This window comes from Ammodytes marinus, assembly GCF_949987685.1.
Source record: "Ammodytes marinus genome assembly, chromosome: 5".
NCBI classification, from domain to species: domain Eukaryota; kingdom Metazoa; phylum Chordata; class Actinopteri; order Uranoscopiformes; family Ammodytidae; genus Ammodytes; species Ammodytes marinus.
Window position 1 is genome coordinate 25,208,377 of NC_137234.1, and position 21,793 is coordinate 25,230,169.

General features: G+C 41.2%; 1 protein-coding gene across 3 annotated transcripts in view; it reads right to left on the reverse strand.

The window, feature by feature from the left end:
• ckap5 (cytoskeleton associated protein 5) overlaps window positions 1-21,793 on the reverse strand; it is a 65,252-nt gene that overhangs the window by 17,042 nt on the left and 26,417 nt on the right. For 2 of the 3 annotated variants that reach the window (XM_080027212.1, XM_080027211.1), the window contains exons 15-33: window positions 20,946-21,056; window positions 20,187-20,279; window positions 18,245-18,430; window positions 18,007-18,101; window positions 17,196-17,379; window positions 16,632-16,774; window positions 15,704-15,878; window positions 15,344-15,457; window positions 14,909-15,037; window positions 14,587-14,781; window positions 14,352-14,478; window positions 13,973-14,055; window positions 13,491-13,595; window positions 11,018-11,140; window positions 7,641-7,790; window positions 7,351-7,554; window positions 7,133-7,268; window positions 6,808-7,001; window positions 5,540-5,715 (exon numbers count right to left, since the gene is read on the reverse strand). In XM_080027212.1, coding sequence (XP_079883338.1) covers window positions 5,540-5,715; window positions 6,808-7,001; window positions 7,133-7,268; window positions 7,351-7,554; window positions 7,641-7,790; window positions 11,018-11,140; window positions 13,491-13,595; window positions 13,973-14,055; window positions 14,352-14,478; window positions 14,587-14,781; window positions 14,909-15,037; window positions 15,344-15,457; window positions 15,704-15,878; window positions 16,632-16,774; window positions 17,196-17,379; window positions 18,007-18,101; window positions 18,245-18,430; window positions 20,187-20,279; window positions 20,946-21,056 — 2,723 coding nt within the window. The remainder of the gene's footprint in view (window positions 1-5,539; window positions 5,716-6,807; window positions 7,002-7,132; window positions 7,269-7,350; window positions 7,555-7,640; window positions 7,791-11,017; window positions 11,141-13,490; window positions 13,596-13,972; window positions 14,056-14,351; window positions 14,479-14,586; window positions 14,782-14,908; window positions 15,038-15,343; window positions 15,458-15,703; window positions 15,879-16,631; window positions 16,775-17,195; window positions 17,380-18,006; window positions 18,102-18,244; window positions 18,431-20,186; window positions 20,280-20,945; window positions 21,057-21,793) is intronic. The other variant, XM_080027213.1, reaches the window with a different exon arrangement.

Sequence of the window (21,793 nt, forward strand, 5' to 3'; positions counted from 1 at the left end):
TAATTCATTTTAAATTACACAGACTATTTGGAGAAGATAAAAGTTAGCTCAGTGTGTGTGTCAGCCAGCACTTCGGACACACAACAGACACACATGAGCGTGCGCAGTCACAGCCAAGGCAGAGAGATGGGAGATAAACTGAAGATTGACTTAAACCCAGTTGACGTGAACAATGCTCGTAAGTAGGTGCAATAAAACCTACAACAGTAAAAAGCCCATACTTAATCTATACACCTGTTCAAACTGCATACAGTAGGCCTTTCACACCAAAAAGAACCATGAGTCAGTTCCGGGCTAGTCTCGCAAAGCCAGACCAAACTACAGCAAGTAGTATGGTCTGGAAGCACTCCGTTTAGAGCCGTCTATTCGGGGGGAAACTGGGCTGGCCTGTTTTTATTTCTTTAAACCAATCACAATCATCTACGGCGGGGCTAACCCCGGGAAGCAGCCAATGGAGGCGTAGCGTTGTTTGCCGACGCCAGCGCTTAATAGACGCTGGCTGAAGTGGTCAAGCCAGACTAGTTCCGGGCTGGTGCTGGGGCCAGTTCAAAACTGGTTACAGCCTTATACCAGTTATGAACCGGTTGGTTTCACAACGACCAGAGCCAGCCATGGAGCCGGTGACTTGTCATTTTCTGCTACCTATCAGATTTTGCTCCCTAGTGGTTTTGCGCATGCGCATTCCGAAAATAATAATCCTGCGTGAGCAGCCGTCAGATTCTGCTACCTTTTTGGCTGATGGTATTTTCTTTAAAACATTTTTTTAACTGTGCAATTATGCTACACATGTTTAAATTGCGCCTTTTGACCTGTGAGCATGTACAAATGTGCATGTAGATACTAGCTTTGCTGCTGAATATAGAAATAAAATGATAGGCTAGGCTAGTGTTAACTTTACCGGACTCAGAGTGGAGAAAGTTTTCGCCGGTGGTGGGAGGGGGGTGTACATGGGTAGTGGTGTAAAATAACGCGATTCTGTAGTGGGAGCATTATTTGATAGAGACAATTGATCTCACATTATACCCTACTAAATCTATAATAACGTTATGAAGGAGCATCAAAATATGCTCCCCAAGCTTTCAGTGTAGGCTACACGGGGTGAGTAGTGGTGTAAGTAACGTGATTCTGTAGTGGGAGCATTATTTGATAAAGTCTAAAGCGAATACGTCTTATTTTTACACGTGTTGGCTCTCACTTTATCTGTGTGTGTGTGTGTGTGTCTCCGTTTGTCGCGCTGCTCGGCTCAGTGGGCTCTGTGTTTATATGTCCATGCTGTGAAGGTGCTGCCTGCTTCAGCGTTTACTTTCATGTTACTTCAAAATAAAAGCCAACTCACGTTTGTTCAGTGAAATGCTAATGTGAAGCCAGTGAAATGCTTTTAATGTGAAGCCGCAGCCTTAATGCTCTATTTGTAACTTAACTGCTGCGCGCTGATCTAAAGATAGTGTTTTTCAATATAGAAAGCCGTGTCTCTGGCATTACCGGTGGTGACAAGTTTATTTTGCTAAAACAGGACCCATACAGCGTATTTTCGCCGGTCAATTTGATCGCTACGTTCGGTAATTATGTTATGTTTATGTCTCGTAGTAGCGGTGTTTTTAAATATGGCGGGCATGAGGTTTGAGTTGGTCTGGTTGGTCAGGATAATCACTCCCCCGGCAGCTGGCGCAAGCAGTTCTTACCTCAAACCCTGCTCAATCCTGGGGTTTGACTTGAACCGGTTTTTACAGCCCGGAGCCGGCTCTCTGGCGTTGTGAAACCAAAACACTGGCTCTAGCTCCGAACTAGCGGCGGTGTGAAAGGCCTACATGTGGACTTTTAGAAAGCGATAGGCTATATACTCTTTAATAATGACAGGCGAACGAACACGGTGTGTGTGTGCTCCCGATGCAGGACGACAATGACGGCTCCCTTTCTCTTCGCTTGCAAAAACCAATAAATCTATCAGCCTTACGGGCACACAATTTAGTAGCGACCAGACCCGCTGTGAAATGATTAAATGGGAAAAACTGCTCTACTCAAAATCAACCCCTTTTAGAAGTTTTCTGCTTTCAGGTCCCACAATGCATCACAGCTCATCCCTGCAGGAGTTTGTGAGGTGATTCAACTCTCCTGCTGAATGTGGACAAAACTAAGGACATGAAAATGATCTTCTCTAGCAGGGGGGGACCTCTGACCTTCTGAGGGAGTTCTGGGGGCACGTTGCCCCAGAAGAAAATGTTGTACTTTTAAAAGTAAAATGCATCAATCTGGTGCATTTCAGTAAAATTAAAAGGTTAAATCAACTTTGTCTGGAATAATTTGGAGACATTAGGTCATATAACGTGGATGCTATTGAAGCAAAAGTAATTTGTTAAAATATTTGTATCACACATAATAATACTATTAGTATATTATCATTAAAAAATGACTGGCTACAATACACAATCCAAATCAATTTTTTTATCCTTATTTTCGTTTATTTGAACAAGTCAGCATGGAGGTATATAAATTGGTTTTGTGTAAACCTCACATTATTTTATTGACGGTAAGTTAGTGGTCGCTGATGAATGTCGAATTATCCGACTTGAGACTAACTTCACTGCGGTAATTGATGTTTCCTATACTTGGTTTGAGGTAAATAGCGTTATTAAATGGATGTGCGTAGAGCAGTTTCTAAACAACCTTAAGGCCGAATTCCACCGGCTGCCTGTCCGGTCCCACTATCCAGGGGAAACCAGTAGAGATTGTTTAGGAGAATAAATAACTTTGGCACAATCTTTGACAACTTCATCAGATATTATTGTAACACATAGGAGATCCTCAGGAAATGCCAGCAGCGACAGTACCTTCTCAGGAAACTACCATCATTCAATCAGCAAAAACTTTCTTACATTCTTACTACGCCTTCATTGAAAGTGTTAGAACCTTTTCCTTCACGTGCTGGTTTCAATCAATCACATTGCAAAGGCAAGACCCGCCTGATGAACACAGCAAAAATCTGCTCAAAAATCATTGGCCAGCCTGTCAAATCTCTTGCCACCCTTTGTGAACAGCAGACACTCAAAATCAGCCAGTTCAATCCCGTTTCCTGTGTTTGACTGGCTCCCCTAAGGACGCAGACTTCTCCAGCTCCTCACCACACAGCAGCCCTGATCCAGATGCTACTGAGCAACACACTAACTATCTCACTGCAACTGAACACATTTCTGATCCTTTCAGGTTCTCTGCTCACTCCAAACCCAAAGTTTCATTTTGTAATTAGTGCATTCTTTCATGCTACAATAGCTGCATCTGGATGAGTCGCTGCTCTTATACTGCATCCATGATCTTATCTATACATGTTATGGCTGACTCAAGTAACTTGATGATTACAGCACACTCAATTACTACGTTTACATGCACAGCATATTATGATTAAGGTCCATAATCCGGTTAAGACAATATTCCAAATACAGTGAAGACATGCGCAGCAGCTACGGGGATATTCCTGTTTACGTGTCAAATCAGCATATTCTGAATAAAGCAGCGACGTGGCAAAAGCGTCATGATGCCTGACGTCAGCGGATTTTTACAGGTAATAATTCCTGTCCCATCCATGAAAAATGAACTCGCTTTGTGTCATTGCCGTTGTTTAATACACCAAAAATTACAACGCTTTTTTAAAAAGGAACCTTGTTGCATGTGAACACACTCTAGATAACAGCCGTAAACCAGGGCATGGTTCACAAACTGCGGCAAATGCCGAAAAATTTAGCAAAAACACAGATTGGTATATTTATTCTGATTAAGGTGTATACATGCCACAGTAATTTTATTAAGAAAGGAATACTCCAGGTGTCTTAACCCGGTTATGGCTTCTTTGGATTAAGGTGAGCCAGAACCTCTATTTACATGGCGATGTCTTATCCTGAATATGACCTTAACTGGCTTAATATCGAAGTATAGCTATGCGTGGAAACGCAGACACTGTTACATTAAATAGCAGCAGTGATTGGGAAACCGGTTAAGCGGACACAATTGGTTAGCAATCCCAGTGCTGTTTTTCTATATATCAGCACTCATGGAATGCCTCTCGTGCAATCAAATTACTCTTGTCAGAACTGTTGTATAATTAATAGGGATGCACCGAACATTCGGCCACCGAAAATGTTCGGCCGAAAATGGTAAAATAAGTAATTTTCGGTTTCGGCCCGAAACAGTTAAAAGGCCGAAAAAAATTACCGAATATTGACAAACTAAATGACAATAAGGAAATATTTTTTTAAAAGAGCTGCGCGCTTGCAAACCAGGAAATGGAAGTAAAGAGAGAGGTAACCGTGTATGCGAGTCCACGTCTGGTCGGGAGCGCGCAGCAGGAGCAGTCTGTAGGCTGCGTGCATGATTATGTCAGAGTCCAGTGTGGGAGCATTTTTTCAAACTGGATGAAACACGGCGCATTGCAATGCTTTAAGCAGCTTAAGATAAAACGCTCGTCCAAGACTGATGTTTTATCACATTAGAAACACAAAAGCCTTGCGCGAGCGAAGCAGCGATTCACCCAGTGAAACTAACGGTTGGTAACGGTGTCATTCACAGTGACACCTCGCCGGTGAGAGCCGCAGCGCAAAAAAAATCTGGTTTGACGGCGAAAATGATAATCATATTGTCCGTTAGCGCTGTGGGAGAGAGGGGGGGGCACTGCGATCTGATTGCATTGCTCGAGCCTGAATACATTTCTTTATATGTCCATGGAATACAGAGCCATCTCGGCAAACTGACAGCGTAACTAAATATATGTCCAGTGAGCCGCCTCCCCTTGTTAGTTTCAGTCTACAGCCGAAAAAGTTACAATCACCTCTTAAGCATGGACATCGTTTAAAGCCTCTCATTGTTATGATCATTAGGCTTTGATGCACATTCTGAAGTCTGATCATTACGGTGGGAGTTGTGGTGCAGTTTTTTAGAGCAACTCAACCTGCACTGCATTGCAAACAAAGAAAAGAAAAGAAAAAAATGGCAATAAGTCGATCTTTTTGTAGATTATTCCTCATATAAGTCAATGTACAAATCAATGAGTGGTTCACAATCACATTCCTAGTAAAATGTTAATTTTACTCTTAGATTTGAAGGCTTTGCTGTTTCTTTATTTATTTAGGGTTGATTTTTAGATGTAGGCTATGTTTGAGGAGAACATTTGGGGGTTCATGTATGCAATGTTGAAAGAAGTGGCAAAATAAATAAACAAAACTGCAAAAGCCTCTTTCGGTATTCGGTTTCGGCCATTCGGCCAACTGTTTCATTTTATTCGGTTTCGGCCAAGAATTTTCATTTCGGTGCATCCCTAATAATTAAATATAATAGAATAGTTGTCTAATTTGTAGTCTGCATGCTTCCTGTTATGTTGATCTATTGGATCAATATAACAATCGAACGTCAATATTTTAAACAACGATTTTTGGACAAAAAGCGATAGCTGACGTACAGAATTTATGATGTTCAGTCTTATGTATTTTATGGTGAACAAGTATAATTGGTCTTTATTGAGCTAAGGCTAGCGGCTGAGTGAGAGGGGACCTACTTGAGCTTGTTGGGGTCTTCTTGTGGTGGTTGCTTGCGGAGGAAGGTGGCGTTGGGGTTAGTAGGGTGCTCTCTCTGGGTCTTCTCTGGCACACTCTGCTTGACGGGCGCCGCAGCCGTCTTCTTGGCTGAACGCTTGATTCTCTCCTCTAGCATGCTCATGTCTTTCTCCGACAACTGGTAAAACATCCAGGAAAGAATATTAAGGTTTAATTGTACAGAGTATTTTTAAAGGGTTAAGTCTCATGAAACCCCACAAAGTATAGAGGTGACAAATGTAAGGAAAAACCGAAATAAATGAGTGGAGAAACCTTACATAATGAAGATGCTTCACCCCCAAAAGGGCATTGCATTGCACAATTAGGCAAATAACAAGCTGAGCAGGCCCAGTTGATTCTGATTTCGTATCAAGATGGCAAGAGGGAACAATCCAAGTGACTTAAGATCCTGCCCTCAGTGCCTCAAGAATGAAGCCTATTTCAGTAACAAAGACTGAGAGAAATAATATATATAACTAATAAATTCAACTAGCTTGAGTTCAATAGGAACGGTGACTAACGTGTCAACTTCATTTAGATCTAGGGCATGTCCCCGGATCCCCTAGATTATCTGGGGTCCCCTCCACAGTTTCACAAAATCCTGTGGGGAAACACTGGTTAGCTAGTTTAGGCCATAGGGGATAATAGCTTAACACAGAGGAACCATGGAGACCATCAAGTTAGTAACAACACCAACTCCTTGGAGATGGACGAATCCATCCTCATTTACAGCAATCAGTTCCTGCAGCTTCCTCACTAGCAGAAACCAAACCACTCCTTAGCCATCTCACTGCTAATCTGTTGTTGTACAAGTCATTTATTTCTGTACTTTCTTCCTAACTTTTTTATAACTTTGTTTTCTTTGATAATGTTTCATAATGCTTTTCTTCTTACTCCTGCACAACCAACCTCAGGACGTGATAAGATAACAGTCCGTCCACAATTCCATAGAGAGGGACATTATAGTAGGAATCACCCATGATGAATGCACGCGAGAGCTCAATGCTGCTGATATCACTGAATGGTTTGATGAATATAAAAATGCTGTGTATCATATGCTATGGATCACTGGATCGCAACTCAATTGAACACCAATGGCAGATTTTGGATAATAATGTTAGCTCTCTCCGCAGCAGCACATGGAGGGCAAACACCTTGCTTAGGCACTTTGTGGGGTTTTCCCTTTCATGTGTCAGCCGTGTGTATGAGAATGGTCTCCTCTCAGTCTTACATTGCCTATTAGCTTGTAGACTTGGTCCCCACAGACATTGTAGACAGCCACCACAGTGTTGAGGGCAGCATTGCGGACAGATGTGTCTCTGTCACCTATGTGAACGGCTATTTCCTTCAGACACTTAGCTGGGGTCGGTTGGCATACATTCATCCCAAAGCCCTCGATCAAACAGCCCAGCTCTTCCAGACATTCTAAGGACAGAAAAAAAAATGCATAAGCAGAGAAGTTTTCTTATTAGTTCCATATTAAAAAAGGCTTACAATGGAAAATAAAGAGAGATTGGGGCAACTTTAGTGTTTGCCCATTATCTGTAAAAACCTACCAGCCCTCTGTTTGGAGTTCTTGGATTTGGTCCCATCCATGAGAAAAGGGAAGACCTTAGATGCAGGGTAAACCTTAACCAGCATGGCCAGTATGGACCGAACATCTTTGCGTACAACATCCTTTGACTCTCCAACCTGCAGAAGAAAGGAGAAGAAACTGAGAAAACAGACGTTTACAATGGCTTGTTTTATCATCGTGAGGGCAACGTGTGCTAACCTTGAGTATGATGTAGGGGACAAAGGAGTTGGCCTCATACTCAGTCAGGTGATAGTTCTCTCTTTTCAGCATAGCAAACAACAGCTTTAGATACTCCAGCACCTTCATCAGGACTGTAGTGTTGGTGTCAAAGAATCGCAGGGTGAACCACTTCAAAATCAGGTCCAGACAGCTGATGGTAGCATCGCTCTCACTCTCCAACCTCTGCCAAACACAAACACACATAGAGACTTTACTACCAACAATAGTTTGATTGGCGACCACTATGTAGAAATAATACCAAGCACTACCTCAATCATGAGTCCAATAGCCTTGACATGTCTCTGGAAGTCAATGTGAAAGAGCTCATCCTGCAGCCACTTAGCAAAGCAGGTGGACATCTGAGTTTTGAGCTGCTCCACATATTCATCTCGAGGAGTCGTGAAGTTCCACTTCAAAATCTACAAAAGAAACATAGTTATACTGTTAGTCTGCAGCAAACCTGCGAAGTCTGGGGGATAGGGTTGCCGCGGTGTGGACATTTTCATACCGAGTAATACACGTGCGTCAACACCGGTGTTACCGGTAACACCACCAGACAGGGTCTTAAAAAAATAAAAAAAATATTATTAGGCTTCACCGCAGATTTCAAGAGAAGACGGTCCGTCGGCTCTGTAGGCGCTTACTTTGATCTTAAACATTAGATCGCGCAATTTATTCTTGAACAAAACAAATGCTTAGTGTTTGTAGATCATTTGGTTACATTATTATGCAATTTGTTCAATATGAGCCACCAGAGCCACCGTACTGTGTTGCCTCATCGAATCAGAATGACTGGTGGGCTACTTCACTTTTACCTGTCTGTAGGCTATCAGAGCCATGATCGGAGCGCAGTTTATTGAATGCTTGGATTAAATTCACTCGTTTAAACTCGGTGTGATCCTTGACTCATACCAACCCATATGAACTTTCTACAGTGTCAATAACTGTTGTCGTGCACTTTGAGGTGTGTCGGTGACGCGACGTCATTTTACCGGGGCTTCAGCTCCAAATGTTTTGAGTGAAGCTACCACGGATAGGCCTATATTTGCGGCGTGATTCCCACTGGGGACTTTACATGTTCTCTCCTCCCCCCCCACACTTTACAATTTATAATTTTTTCACCGCAAGCTGTCATCGACACGGAGCAGCAGCACACAGACAGCCTGCCGCTGTGTAGGCGCGGGTGTGTGAGTGTGTGTTACCTCCGGTTACCTCCCGTTGCTGAATCTTCAACAGTTTGCAGACAACCTAGTTTAGCCTACGTTTTCAGGTTCCCTAGTATTGGGGTTTCATCAAAAATATTGCCAAATAGGCGCGTTTGCTTTGGGCTTTGAAGCCAAGTCCTCCGCCATCGTCTTATAAACTCTCTACGGGAGACTCCGCTGCTGTGATGCGGCTCTGCGCTGCACGGAGCGGAGCAGACACTTTCAGTTTCATTGTTTTCTGAGTAGCCTTATTATAACGTAGAATTTAGAGTAGCCTTAGACATAGGCTACTCGTTTTTTATTTAGCCGAATGAACTGCCGCCGTCACGCAAAATTGAACCAATTGGCTTTTATGTCTATTTTTTTTAAAAATAGGCATATGCCTAGACTATCCGGTGTTGCTCGGTGTTGAGGCTCCCACCGGTGTGAGCCTCAACACCAAGTAACACCGGTAACACCTACTACCGCGGCAACCCTACTGGGGGGCAAAAAAAAGTAGTTTTATTAGCAAGAAAGAAGAATTTTCTGTTGCCGACCGACCACGACAAAAGGCTGCGTTCACAGTAAATCATGCGGTGTGTCAAATCGACGGAGTGTTGTGTAACGTTGGCAGTTTCAATTCATTGACATAAGCATACATCTTTCGACCTCTACATGCTGGGAGACGTTCCCACACTGTGGTTGGCTGCCACAGCTGGACATAGTGCTGCGTTCCTGGTGTGAATCAAGCCTAAAACTCTTCTGTCTGCACTGCATTAATGAAAAAATATCTGACACCTTAAAAAGTGACTATCGCTTGAGTTCTTTTACCTCTTTAGCTACACCGATCGGTTCACTGAATCTTTATTTTTTGAAATTTAATTTAACAATATTTTTTTTGGCGAGACAGAGGTGAAATGGGGTAGCGAGGGGAATGACATGCAGAGAACAACCCTGGGCGGATTCTAACCCAGGTCTGCTGCTTTTTTTTCAGGGTTCATTATGAATTATTATACATTATTAACTCTGCCTTGTTAGATGTAAATATAGTAATGCAAGCTATGGACAAATTCTTTTATTTGGTTTAACTTAATATGTACACTCACCGGCCACTTTATTAGGTACAGCGGTTCACTTTCTTGGTAACACACAACTAATCAGCCAATCACATGTCAGCTATTCAATGCATTTAGGCATGTAGACCTGGACAGGACAACTTATTGAGGTTGAAACCGAGCAACAGAATGGGGAAGAAAGGAGTTTTAAGTGACTTTGAACATGGCAATGTTGAGGGTGCCAGGAGGGCTGGTATGAGTATTTCAGAAACTGCTGATCTACTGGGATTTTCACCCTAAACCATCTCTAGGGCTTACAGAGAATGGTCCGAAAAATAAAAAATATCCAGTGAGCGGCATTTGTGTGGATGTAAAATGCCTTGTTGAAGTCAGAGGTCAGTGGAGGATGGGCATACTGGTTTGAGATGATAGAAAGGCAACAGTAACTCAAATAACCACTTGTATTGTACGACAGGGTAGGCAGAATACCATCTCTGAACGCAAAACACGACCAACCTTGAAGCAGATGGGCTACAGCAACAGAAGACCCCACCGGGTTCCACTCCTTTCAGCTAAAAACAGGAAAATGAGGCTACAATTCTCACAGGATCACCAATATTCGACAATAAAAGATTGAAAAATAATGCCTGGTCTGATGAGTCTCGAATTCAGTTGCGACATTCAGATGACAGGTTCAGAATTTGGCGTAAACAACATGAAAGTATGGATCCATCCTGCCGTGCACCATCAACCATGCCATGTTCAAAGTCACTTAAAGCCCCTTTCCCCCCCCCCCCATTCTGATGCTTGGTTTGACTTCAGTACATTGTCTTGACCACGTCTAGATGCATAAATGCATTAAATTGCTGCCATGTGATTGGCTGATTAGCTTTTTGTTTTTATAAGCCCTTGAACAGGTGTACCTAATAAAGTGGCCGGTGAGTGTATATCACCTACCGTAATAGATTGTTTTCCTAAAGCTGCAACTAGTTTCACTCTACTTAACAAATCAATCAGCATACTCCCAAAAGGAACACATTTAGCACTGCTCTGGTGAATAACTTGTTAAAGACAGAATATGTAACTGTATCCCTACATTCCAAATCACATACTTTTTCTTTTTACTACACTACATAATAAAGTATACAAAAGTTTGAGGGCCACAGGAGAGGAAAAAATAAATTAGATAAGGAAGTTTTTTTTCTTAATTTTGTTGAGAAATGTCAAGAATAAAGACAAATACATGCTATTGGAGTTAGTGGGGCATTTATGTATTTTGTCAGCATACAACAATTCACGTGCATGTATTGGGACAACCTAAATCTTTTTCTGGCGTACTAAATAGTAGGGAAGTATGGGGATTGGAACGCAGGGTATATAACATACGGAGCCTAACATGTCAGGTACCTTTAGTTGCTTCTCCTCTTTGACCCTCTGTTCCTTAGCGTTGGGGATAAGGACAAAGATTGGTCCGGACCTATCCTCTTCATCCTTCAGGCCTTTGGCTGCCGGCTTTTTAACAGCTGCACTCTGAGAGGGGGGGAGAGTGGGAGTCAACCATCGTGCTCCGTCTGTGGATGGCTACTTGGATAATTAGAAATGTGTGTTTCTAGGTTTTTCTCATGGTATTTTTATGCTGTGATTTGGATGTGTGTGTGTAGGTGACAGACTGTAAGAGTAAAAAACAGGAGACGAAGGGATGTTATGTCGCAAGGATCTCAGTGCTAGTTTACACACAAACACAGTCTGGAAACACTCATGTTATATAGAATTCCAAAACATTAAAAAAAAGCACACAACATTTCAAAAAAGACATTCATGCAGTGGAGGGACCTGAAACCTTTAAATGACATATGTACTCTTAAGTTTGTGTATCATTTCAGTAAGCATGCATATATGTATTTTTTTTTTACTTAACTCATATCAGCATATCGTTACATGTTAAAGCTTTACACATGTCCAGGGTTCCTACACATTTTCCATTTCAAAATTCCATACTCAAATTTCCAGGATTCTCAGTAGATTTTTCAGTCTATATTTTACATCTGAATACAAATAGTTAGATGCTTCTTATATATAAATAAATTGTTCTGAAGCCAGCCCAACTCAAGACCAGGTAAAAACTAAAAAAGGGAAATGTTTTGTAGGCCTAGGCCACTCGACATTTGTGATTGTCGCTCGAAAAAAAATCAGAAGACCTTTTTTATTTATGCAAATTGGCTAGATGTTTCAGTCGCAGGGATGCAAACACATGTATGGTGAAAAAAGAGCTATCCATTGTAGGGAAAAAAAACTATCATATTAATTAGTCTAATTATTCCTACATTGTTATGCTTCATATGACAGAAAATGATATTTAATGCACTCAAAACAATGAGAGACGGACATGTTAAGTGGTAAATTAAGATTTAAATTTTTATTTATTTATTATAGTATAATTATTATATGGGTTTAGGATGCATAAGTAAAGTGGGCGAGATTATTTGAGAGCTAGTTTGTATTTGTATTTTTTAAATATATTTAACCCATTGATGACGGCTGCTGCGCGATGCCACATTGTATCTCCTGCCTGATGCTGCATAGCGCAGCATTGTTACTTTATCTAATTGTCATGGCGTGCGCAACATAGAATGCACCGTCATTTGTTCAGATACACATGAGGTGGGTTTTGTTGATTTTTTTAAGACCACGTGACCACCCAAAAGTTGTGTGGTTTGCCGAAAATCACGCCAATCAAAAAAAATAAAAAATACAAAATAATAATAATAAAAATACGCCAGCTGTGTCGGCGATAGTGTATTACAGAACAGTTAGTGGTGTTCGGAGCGCAGAATCTAGGTCTACTATAGGCTACTGACGAAAATCACACAACACATTGCATCTATTTATTGACAATATTTATGAATTTAGGCTATATTTTGCTGCTCCAACTCAGCCAGGCGATAGTTAAGTTTCAGTTTCGTTTTCATCTCCATGGTATACAGCCGTTTGGACCAGCTGATCGTCTCCCAACAGCAGGAGTCAGTCTGCGTTCCAGTTGTACTGGGAAGTCGGATTTATGGTGCCAGTGATAACTGAACTAAATAATAAAATAAAGATATATTCTCCTTCCTATATCTATCTTTATCCCTCCACTGCACACTCAGTCACTACTATCCATGCTAAAAGGAAGCAGGATTATAACCTAATTTAGCACATTATTTTTAAATATTTTATATTATTTATTATTATTTTTTTCTCCCCCATCTAATTGACGATTTTTAGAAAAATGTGTTGGTTTGTAAGCGCTAAGGGAGCATGTTTAAATAGAACCTGTGAACCTTAACTTTTAAATGTATTTTATTTCATGTTTCTACGTGCTACGCAGGCTTAGATATTAAGGTTTTCGGTAGACTTGACAATTCGTACTATTTTTTCAGAAAACCCTCAGGCATTAAGGACATGCATCCTAGATTGCCATAGCCATCAATGGGTTAAGAGAGTTGGGGCAATAGTCCGGAAACACAAATATTATTCCATACTCGATTTTCTTTTTTCCATACTTATCCAGACCTGGAAATTACTAAAATCAAATTCCATACTTTTTCCATATTGCGTAGGAACCCTGCATGTCACTTGGTCTAATTTCACACGAAAAACTTGTGTCCGTGTGCATTTGATTATACACTGGTTTATTTAGTGACAGTATTAGTGATAAGAAAGACAGGATTAGTCTAAGCCAAAACCGGACCCGGTCAAGGCAGAGAAAAGCTGGACAGGGGGTTAACAAGTGTCCACTGAGAAACTGTGTCCATGTAAGCAGCTCTTGTACTGCAGAGCTCAAATCATTAAGACATTGTGGACTTGAGTTTCATCATGGCAACCGCTGCTACACATCTACCTGTTGACTGCCAGCAGCAGCCTTCCTTTTATTAGGCTGCTTTTTACTAGCATTACTGTCTTTGTCCATGGAGGGAGGGACAGGTTCCTCAGTAGGGGAGGGAGGCTGGGTAAGTAGAAAAACCACATTATGTTTACAAATCATCCTCATCAAATGGCTAATAAAAAACCCAATTGTTGTGCACAGACCAAAAAGGAAACCATGTCAAATGTACCTGCCCGATGTGCGCTACCACTAAACAAGGCTGACACCAGGTAAACATCACCTCCCAGGTGAAAAAACACACAACATTTTTAAACCACACCACTGGAAGTGGCAGACTGGATTTGTGCCCAAAAACTGAAATTAATTTAAATGAATATACCCCTAAAAAATGTTTTGCTTGACAGTCAGAAGGTTTATTAGGCAACACACTGAGTAATAAAAAAAAAATCTCAAGTTCAGTTCTTGTGTGCACACCAAATATATCCATCCAGACATACCTTTTTAGCAGCAGGTCCTCCTCTGATCTTTTTAGTCTCCGGTTTACCGTCACAGTCGTCACCAGCTGGCTGAGACCTAGACACTACAGGAAAGACACCATCATTATCTCAAGTTTATTAACTAACTACCGAGGGGATATTTGATGCACACATTTTATTTGCAATTTACCATTAGTATTGCACCACTGTATCTGTCAACTGGTAAAAGACACCCACGAAAGCTATCTGAATGTTTTGTACTCTGATGTTTCCTTATAAAAAACTAGCGAGGTGAAATTATCTGTATTACTACCTCAACGTACTACAGATATGGTTAGACATTGAACATCTGAAACTGGTTGTAATGATTTAAAGTAATTCATTATTTTGTCACACAAACCTGAAGCGGCTCTGCTTGGCTCTGCAGAGGCTTTCCCTCCCCCGCCTTTGGCAGGAGCAGCCGGTTTGGCTGGCATCGCTGCCCTGGCCTTTTCCAACATGGCTACCACCTGATCCTTAGAGGCAGGCTGGTGAGGACATAAAGACGTTCATTATTGCAGACGAGACAGCTGTGAAAACAGGCTCTATAAATATATTTTGAAACTGATTTAGTTATGAGTACAAGAGTTCAGTACTTTGAGTTTCCCGGTGGCTTTGTTCATCTTCTCATAGGTCAGGTGCATCATGAAAGCAGGCAGGGCGTCCTGAGCTTTCTTCCTCACATCTCCGTTTCTGTCCTCAAGACAGGTGAAGAGCTGAGGCACGCACAGCATCAGATCCCCAGGTACTGTCCGAAGAGTGGGCAGCTTCTCTGCTAACCAGCCTAGCACCTGGAACAACAAGAGTGTTAACTGCATTGGGCATGCTATGTGTATGCACAGCCACTTTCTCTCCAGAAAGTACAATACATACAAGAGCTTTCTCCACAAACAGTGAAGAGGATATGCATGTGTGTACCTCCTGTCGTAGGAAGGGATTCTCTCTCTTCAGCTCGTCCGACAGGTCTTCTCCCTCCAGCCACTCCTTCATGCCAGTCTGTTCCACCCAGGCCTGCAGAGTAGCCATGGCAGCCGCCCGCACGTTAGCCTGCAGAGGAAGACACATGGCTACCATCACCACAGGCAATGTTCCCAAATCAACAGTTGGCCCGCTTTCAAGCTTCTCCTGATTTGACTCTTTTCATCTTATTCAGTCTGTACTTTTGTGCATGATACTGTAGCTTTTACACCTATTAAATGGAACACTTCCTGTATTTCTCAATAACTTATCTTGTACTTTAATGAAGGCTGGCATTTTTCCTTTGAGCCATCAAAAAAAATACACACCGGCATTTCGACTTAATGACAACATTCCAAGCCTGTGCAGAGAGTACGTTTGTGATGTGGCCAGTACCTTGCTGTCTCCCAGTACAGTGATAGTAGAGAATCCCAGTGCTTTAACATGCTGCTTGAGTCCAGGCCCCATGGCTGCAGCTAGCTGCAGGAGGATAGTCAGGGTCTGTTGAACCTGAAGACCAAAACAAAGCTTATTTGAAATTACATTTTCAGATCAAGAATTCAAATAAACGACATAAAGTAAAAGGAAAGCAATTTTACTATTAATCAAATGAAACAATTAACCTGTTCATCAATTCAACTGTTGTTTCATGTTAAACAAGGCTGTGTTGGATAAAAGCTTTTGTGATGCAGTGGCAGCCTTTATTCCTGTACTAGATCAAAGTTCAAAAGGTGTATTAGGCAGGACAGGACTAACCAGGATCTTGTTGGAGTCGCTGAGGCGTCCCTTCAGGGCCAGAGGCAGCTCTCCCAGGTTGGCCGTGATGAACTTGGCCTCAGAGATGATGGCTGCGGCCTCATCCAGACCTTCCTTCCTCATCTTCCAAGACTTATCCTCCATCTTAGACACCAGATCAGATGTGATCTTGTCCCTTAAAAGACAGGAGAACAGGTAGAATATTTAACTTTCATGTAATAAGACAGTAAGAACCAAAAAAAGATATCAATTGAATGACAAACTCGGTTATTGTAATTAATTTCATTTCACCGTTATTTATAGTCGAGAGATCAATTGAGGGGTGACCCTCATGTACAATGACGTCGATTCAAACAAATGCAAAGAAAAAAATACAAACCCAATATACAATGCAAATACATCAAATAAAACAACAAGCTGTTAAATAGCCAAAACAATTTAAACATTTAGACAGCGATGTAGAATGGCTGCAATTAAAATTAAATGGGTGAAAGTGCAATATAGCCCAATTAAAAAAAAGTTACAGGTGGAGTTTGTCGGATTTAAGATAATATATGTCTGAATTTGTTAAATATGAAGGTATTTATTTTAAATTTGTTGCTGTAAGTTGGTCCAGGAGTCAGGGGCACTGAAGCTAAAAACTGTCTTTCCCAGGCTCAGACCAGGCTTGTGCAACATACGCCCCCGGACACCCCTAGAGGGTCCGCCCATAGATAAAACAAATCTGTGGGAAACACTGAACACCAGTATTCTGCCCAGAACTAATTGAATTGCCTGAAAACTACAGAATTCTCAGAGAAAAAAAATAGTAAAAAGCAAGATTTATGTCTATTAATATTGTGTTCATATTCTTAAATATAAAGGCTGTATCCAGTTTAACTTGGTTTGATTGGGTCGGCTGTGTGCTACACATTTCGGCTTTGGTTACCCAATATCTGTCCTGGGTAGTAGGTCCATGATGTCTGATCCTCCTCCATCTTCTTCCTGCTCCTCTCCTTCATTCCCCCCCTCCTCCTCTGCCACTGCCCTCCTGGTGAACTTGACTGGCGCTGGTGGAGTCTGGCCCGCCATCTACAAGGGAAATACACACATCATACATACTGTCACTCTCTGGACATCACCTCTTTATTTTTTTTTTTAAGTATTTTTTTTTTTACATTTTCAAAGCTTTATTTAAAAGTGCATAGAGACAGAGATTAAATGGGGCAGAGAGGGGGAATGACATGCAGAGAACTGACCACGGGATTCAAACCGGGTCTGCTGTGAAGAGGACTGAGCCTCCTGGGCCCTGGTGACCGGTCTGACTACTACACCACGAGCACCCCCTCTCTGGACATTACTTTTAGTCAGGATGACTAGGTAGTTAGAAGCCCTCTAGTTTGTTTGAATGTATTTTCTTTGTTTTCTTAAACTGAAAAAAAATCAAGCAGATTTGAAAAATAAAATAAAAATATATCTATTCTATTCTTTGCTCTCCGCAGAAAGCCCTTACCTTCTCAAACTCTGCATCTATCTGTGTGAGGAGGGCAGGTTTCTCGTCTTCGAAGAACATGCGCAGAGGAGCTCCCATGTAGAGGAACATGACTCCCAGCAGGCTGATGGCAGCAGTCCGCACCGCAGGGTTAACTGCTCCCAGAGCAGTCTTCACGTTGTTGATAAAACCTTTCACGTTAATACTGGAGAGAGAGGAGATCAAAGGTTAACATATGCCTCTAAGGCCATCTTTTATCCATCCTCTTCAGGCTAAGCAACTGAAGAAAAAAAATATATATACTGTATAACCTAAAACAAATACAATATGTTTAAGGCTATATGAGGCTGTAGTAAAAACACGCAGCACTAAAGAGAGCTAAAAGTATACAAAAATGCATTTAAATGTAGTCAAAAGCAACTGTTTTAACTGTTTCTATATGGTATAACTCCACTCCTTCATACGTTTTTGCAGAGAGAATATTTGAAAAACAATTGCAGGAACTGTGTAGTAGTATGTAAATATTAACAGTATTAAACAATATATGTTATTAGTTAGCAATGGCTACTTCTTCAATAGAAACAGGACAGTGAAGTAGCAATGCAGCCGCAATAAAGACCACAGCATCTTCAAAGTACAAGAGACCATGGTGAAAAGGGACATTGATTTATTCAGTTATACTATGGAATATGGTATGTGGATCAGTGAAGTCGGTCTTATATCCGATAAGTTAATTATGGCTATATTGGCACCCGGTACAGGTAATGGATTGGTCCCATCTGTACATGGTTACACATGATAAATTGCATTAAAATAAAGACTTTAAAATTACCCAGCAAAGCCAAAATCCTTCATGGCATTAGCCAGCCAGTTGAGCGTCTCTGCCTGGTTTTTGGGATTCTTCTGTGCAAATGCCATAGAGACAACCTGACAAATAAAATACAAACGATGAAGAACGCAGTATATCCACATTCATCAACCATCTGTTGCTCTTTATCTGGGATCAAAGTGTATCTTGAATTTCTATGTAGGTATATTAAAACCAATCAAGTTTTATGTCATGTAAAAACCTGTTCGGCGGTCCACGGCAGTGAGCAGGCTTCTCCAATAGCAGTCAGTCCCTCTTTAGCCTTTCCACCACATTTGACGTCTCCGACCTTATCCACCAAGCCATCCAGAACCACCGAGGCTGACGTCTTTGAGAACTGTCCCCTCTGAGCTACGAGAGCCACGATGTGCAGCTTCATCTGCATCACCTACACAGGGAAACAACACACAACATTAGCATAGCTTTATTCATCATCTCATGCTTGATCCAGACTTACCCTGGGTTCCAAATCACATACTTTTTTCTTTTTACTACACTACATACTAAAGTACAGAAGAGTTTTAGGGCCACATTAGAGAAAAAATAAATCAAATAAGGAAGTTTTTTTTTCTTCTCATGTCAAGAATAAAGACGAATACTGCAAAATGTTATTGGACTTAGTGGGGCATTTATGTATGTTCAGCATACTACAATTGACATGCATGTATTAGGACATCCTTCTTTTTCTGGCATACTAAATAGGGAAGTATGGGGATTGGAACGCAGGGATGGTTCTGCTCTGCCATCAGGAAGGTTGTACCAGTGACCAAAGTTCTAAGCCCAGGAAGCCGCAATGTGTCCTTTCAAAATAGTGCAATTTGGTGCCGACCATGGACCTATTATTAAAAGATGCCGACCAACACCGTTGACGTGCGCCGTGTTTGCAGCAACATTATGAGCTGGATACTATCAAAGCGTATCAAACATAGGGTTGTGTAAAAAAATAAAAACTATATGGCGATATATCGCGATATGTAGTTTTGCGATATCTATATTGATTTCCAGCTAAAAAAAACAGATTCTTTTTATATTATTATTTATTTATTGGGCTTTTCAAGGCTTTATTGAAAGTGCAGAGAGAGAGAGATGAAATGGGGCAGAGAGGGCAGTTCTCTGCATCAGATTCGAACCCTAGGATGCTGACTATTGAAGTTTTACTCATTTTGTTTATAAGAATACTTACACACTGTGTCCTTTTAATTTCTGTTCCTTGTATTCACTGACAATAAGGCATATACTTGTTGTTCATGCATATGCACGTTATTTACATATCTTTAGAGACAAAAAAGCACACTGATTTCTTTTCAGTGTGTCCTGTCCAGTTAGCGCAAGAGTGAATTGCATGTTACTTTGATGTTATTGCAGCTGCAGCAGTGTCTGATCATTTGCCAAAAACAAAACAAATTGGAAAGGAAGTTGAAATAGTTTTGACTATTTCAGCTACGCGCTGCTCCGCTTCATCCACACGGGTTGTTGTAGTTTTCAAGTCTTCCCCGATGTCTCCAAATGTCTGGTTGATCTCCTCTCTGAACACAGCCAACTCATTCTTAACATCCTCTCTTAGCTTATGACAAAAAGCACTCGGCTCCTTTTTTTACATCTGCACGCGTCGCCCTAATCTCAGTGTGTATATTAGTCAGCAAGCTAGCTTCGGAACTCACAAGCCTGCCCGGGCTAGGCAAATTAGCATTAACATCAGGTTGACGCACACAACAGCACGCCCCCGACAAACGTTTTTTTTTGCTTCTGTCCAATTTGCGCACGGCTTGAGGGAAAAAAAGACCAGACGCTGAAGCCATGGGTGCAGTGTGTTCACAGGGCGCAGCACAACGTGGCTGGGGTGAACAGTCAGATGGGTTAAACCTAAAGGCCGAATTCCACCAGCTTCTCCGCTCCGCCACGGCAGCTGTGGGGTTTTTACTTTAGTCAGTGCGTGAGCGTCCACTGGCTCCGCTGCACCGTCTCTCTGCTCCGCTGCTACTCCAGCTGTCCGGTGACAGCTGGAGTGCCCGCTTTGAAAACGGAGCCGGTGGGTTTTGACGGAGGTGGGCGCACGGAGCAAAACTGTAGGACAACGCAAGCGCACCCAGTGGAATTCCGGTGTAACTCCCTTCATTCCAGGGTGAAGCAGCAGAAAACTTTACCTGAAAGTTGGTCTCCTTCCAGCCGGGTTTCTTGGCCAATATCCTGACTAAGGCCTGGCAGGGCATCTCAGTCTTGTCCATGGTCTCAACAGCCTACAAGCATGCAATAATCCACACATCAACTTTACAAGTCTTATTGAACAACAGGCAGTAAGATGTCAGCCATTCTCCATTGCTTCAACATAAAATGTAGAGTTAAGTATTTCACAATCAAACTTTCTCGTAATAGGTTTAATTGATACTGAGCGATTATGTGCAAAAAAAGGGGCAATATTAACTTACTACAACGTAAGACTGCTAATAACTTAATACAAAATTATTCTCAATTTATCGTTTTGTTTATTACATTAAAAAAAAAAAATCAGCAGAAAGTAGAAAGAAAAGCAATGAGTTTTATTGGAAAGCCGGAGATAATGTTTATCAAATCGCTTGTATTACTCAACCAGAAGTCCAACATCAACAAAGACATTCAGTTCAGTTTCATATGACAAAGAACAGCATCCCAATTCCACATTTGCGAAGACAAAACAGAAAATATTTTGCATTTTTGCTAATATAACAATTTATCAATTCTCAGAATAGTTGAAGTGTAGTTGGTTGACAGGAAATGAAATCCATTACTTATTTCAGCTCTAGAACCAAATATAAAATGTTTGTCTTGTTAGGACGATTGCAGAAGAAATTAAATTTATTTATTGAGTTATTCATGAAACAATTTATCATGACATCACACCATCAGCATACAAGAAAATATCTTACCCTCTGGAAATCCTCCATACTAGCCAGTCGCTCCTTCCAGTTAGCCGAGTCAAGTTGCTGTAAACAGGAGGCGGGAAGTACACCGGCTGCCAGATCCTCACACACCTCAACCTGACATGACAACACACAAGTCAGCAGAAATTACAGTAGCCTATATTAACCCATTGATGACTATGGCAATCTAGGATGCATGTCCTTAATGCCTGAGGGTTTTCTGAAAAAATAGTACGAATTGTCAAGTCTACCAAAACCTTAATATCTAAGCCTGTGTAGCACATAGAAACATGAAATAAAATACAATTAAAAGTTAAGGTTCACAGGTTTTATTTAAACATGCTCCCTTAGCGCTTACAAACCAACAAATATTTCTAAAAATCGTCAAAATTAAATTAATTAGAAAATTATTAAATATTGTTAATAAATAGATGCAATGTGTTGTGTGATTTTCGTCAGTAGTCTATAGTAGACCTTGATTCTGCGCACCAAACGCCACTAACTGTTCTGTCGCCGACATAGCTGGCGTATTTTTATTATTATTTAGTTTTAGTTTTTTTTTTTTTTTTTTTTTGATTGACATGATTTTCGGCAAACCACACAACTTTTGGGTGGTCACGTGGTCTTCAAAAAATCAACAAAACCCACCTCATGTGTATTTGAACCAATGACAGTGCATTCTATGCTGGGAATGCCATGAAAATTAGATAAAGTAATAATGCTGCGCGACGCAGCATCAGGCAGGAGAGCCAATGTGGCATCGCGCAGCAGCCGTCATCAATGGGTTAAAAAAAAAAGAAGAAAAAAATTTAAAAAAAAACTCATCTACAAAATGGAGTCCCTGCAAACTTTTT